This window comes from Xyrauchen texanus, chromosome 16 (assembly GCF_025860055.1).
Source record: "Xyrauchen texanus isolate HMW12.3.18 chromosome 16, RBS_HiC_50CHRs, whole genome shotgun sequence".
Taxonomy (NCBI): Eukaryota; Metazoa; Chordata; class Actinopteri; order Cypriniformes; family Catostomidae; genus Xyrauchen; species Xyrauchen texanus.
Window position 1 is genome coordinate 45,072,870 of NC_068291.1, and position 2,500 is coordinate 45,075,369.

The window sequence follows — 2,500 nt, forward strand, 5'->3', positions numbered from 1 at the left end:
GAGGACATACCACAGATTTATATTGTTTTATATGAAACTACATTGTGAAAAAAAATTATTTACATGAAAATACCGGCAGCTGCGGATGCCAGAAATTTACCGTAAAATACAATGACCATGTTTCAGGCTTTACAGGGTGTAATTTTGATGCCTTTATATTTAACGGTTCACTACCGTTTATATTATTAAATGATGTAAACTTGATATGCTAACCTTCTGTGATTATAAAAATCTGCTTTTCACTGTAAAATGTATTATTAATCACCATAATATCCACAAAAGGCCACGTTGTGATTTAACCTCTTGAACGGGTCCAAAAGGGGGCGCTATATTGCAAAAAATAATATATGAAGTCAGGCGTATGTGGTATCGTTTGAAAGCTTAGAATCTGAACTATTCACAGATAACCATCAATTCTGCATTTATGTTACTTACAATAACAAAATAAGACCTTACATAATTTGCGTCGCAAATAAGCGCCACCTAGTGGTTATGTGGTAGAAATATTAATATTAGCATAAAAGTCTTTATAGCACTGAAGTAGACAAGTCATATATCAAATGAAAGCTCTCATTCTCGGGAATGTGACTTTATAGTTAATTTTGTTGCCCTAATACCACAGTTCAAAAGATTTTCAAAAGAGCCACAAAGTGAAATCGGACTATTTTTAAGACATCAAATACAAACGGCTCTTTTATTCAGCGATAACTACTGCTGTCAGCGGCAAATAGCCAAAAACTTCTCTAAAAGTTCTCTAAAAAATGAGCCATTGTTTACTTGTTTGTGAGCTTGTTTGTGTGAATAATCCAATGTTATATCTTAGATGTCCAGAACAAAATATGCAGTCCAGCAGGAAAAAGTTCAAAAGTTCAACATGCAAAACAAATAATCAGAAAAATATGTTTTCTACTATTTATCATTGTTATATATCAGCACAAAGGGGAGGTTCTCAGCTTTCTAATGACCCCTAGATTGAGCTTGTAGTCCACTCAAAGGCCGAGATATTCAATGAAATAATGAGGGTGTTGCTTGAACTGAACATTAGACTGAATGTCTATGGACGAGCACATCTGTGAGGGGTAAAATGTGTTAGAGTGCCCCTACAGTTCACATCTGTGAGGGGTAAAATGTGTTAGAGCGCCCCCTACAGTTCACATCTGTGTATTGTGATGGAAGGTGATAGAGGAAGAATAACTTTTCTAGTACTTCCTGCCATCTAATGGAATAAAATGAGACTATTTGGAGGGACACAGTTGAACAGAACCAGAATTACGTTCTTACATTCAAACACTAACATTTTGCTTTTTTAGTTAAAAAAAATTATAACATCCCAAAATGTCCCTAAAGAAGGTTTTGTCAGATTTAGCTCACTTCTGGAGACAAATGTGTCCCTAAACTTGAGCTCAGTACTTACCTGTGTGCTGTGTCTGCTCAGGTGAGAGTGTGGAGGAAAATTCCAGTGTTGTGGTGAAGCTTCTGATTCGTCGACCGGAGTGTTTTGGCCCCGCCCTGCGAGGGGAGGGGGGGAAAGGGCTGCTGGTGGCCATGAAGGAAGCTATTAAGATCTCAGAGAACCCATCGCTGGATCTGCCCAGTACAGGCCCGGGTCACGCTTCAGACGCGTAAGACACACACACATATGCACACACACACACACAAACACACGCACTCCCACATGCACAAGTGCACACACAGACATACACACATACACACACACACATGCGTCCACACGCACGCACGCACGCACGCACACATAAACACACACACCCACATGCACACACACATGCACACACGCACATACACATGCATACGCGCATGCACGCACACACATACACACACATGCATGCACACACACACACACACACACACACACACAAATACACACAAACACGAATACACACAAACACGAATACATACACACACACACAAAAAGCACCGAAATCGGACTGCCTCTAATGAGGTCATATTGGAGACTTTTGTTGTTTTTGTATAAAGCTAATTATAACAAAATATATGCCCTTTAAGCTCGTAATAAAATAAAATAAATTAAAAGTCGAAATATTTATAATTAATAATGAATTAACTGCAGTCTTGACCAGCACACAACAGGTGTCGTTTGAAAGATTATAAGCTCTACTATCCTGTGCATGTGACATTATGACCAAAACTGAACAAGTGCTTTGAAATTTACAGATAAATCAGAAGTGTTACTTTTTGATCATTAAAAATAAATAAATAAAATTGCGCGGTACATATTATAGCAATCTGTAAAATATCAAGCTGATCAAATATTCATGTGTCATATGTTGTTGGAAAGCTCTTAAAGAGTAAAATACAACCAGACTATTTGTTTTACTCACAGACAATAATGTAGTGAGTAATAGTTAAATATATGTCTTTGATAATTATGTTGGTGTTGCTTATATGCAGCGTTTTCGCTTATAACTTCACAACATATAAACAGAACATATAATATGACATATGATTATGTAGAGTCTGT

At 37.2% G+C, this 2,500-nt stretch overlaps 1 protein-coding gene across 1 annotated transcript in view; it reads left to right on the top strand.

Moving 5' to 3' along the window:
* Window positions 1-2,500, top strand: part of LOC127656938 (ryanodine receptor 3) — a 245,618-nt gene that overhangs the window by 139,203 nt on the left and 103,915 nt on the right. The window contains 1 exon segment of the mRNA XM_052145505.1: window positions 1,436-1,606. Coding sequence (XP_052001465.1) covers window positions 1,436-1,606 — 171 coding nt within the window.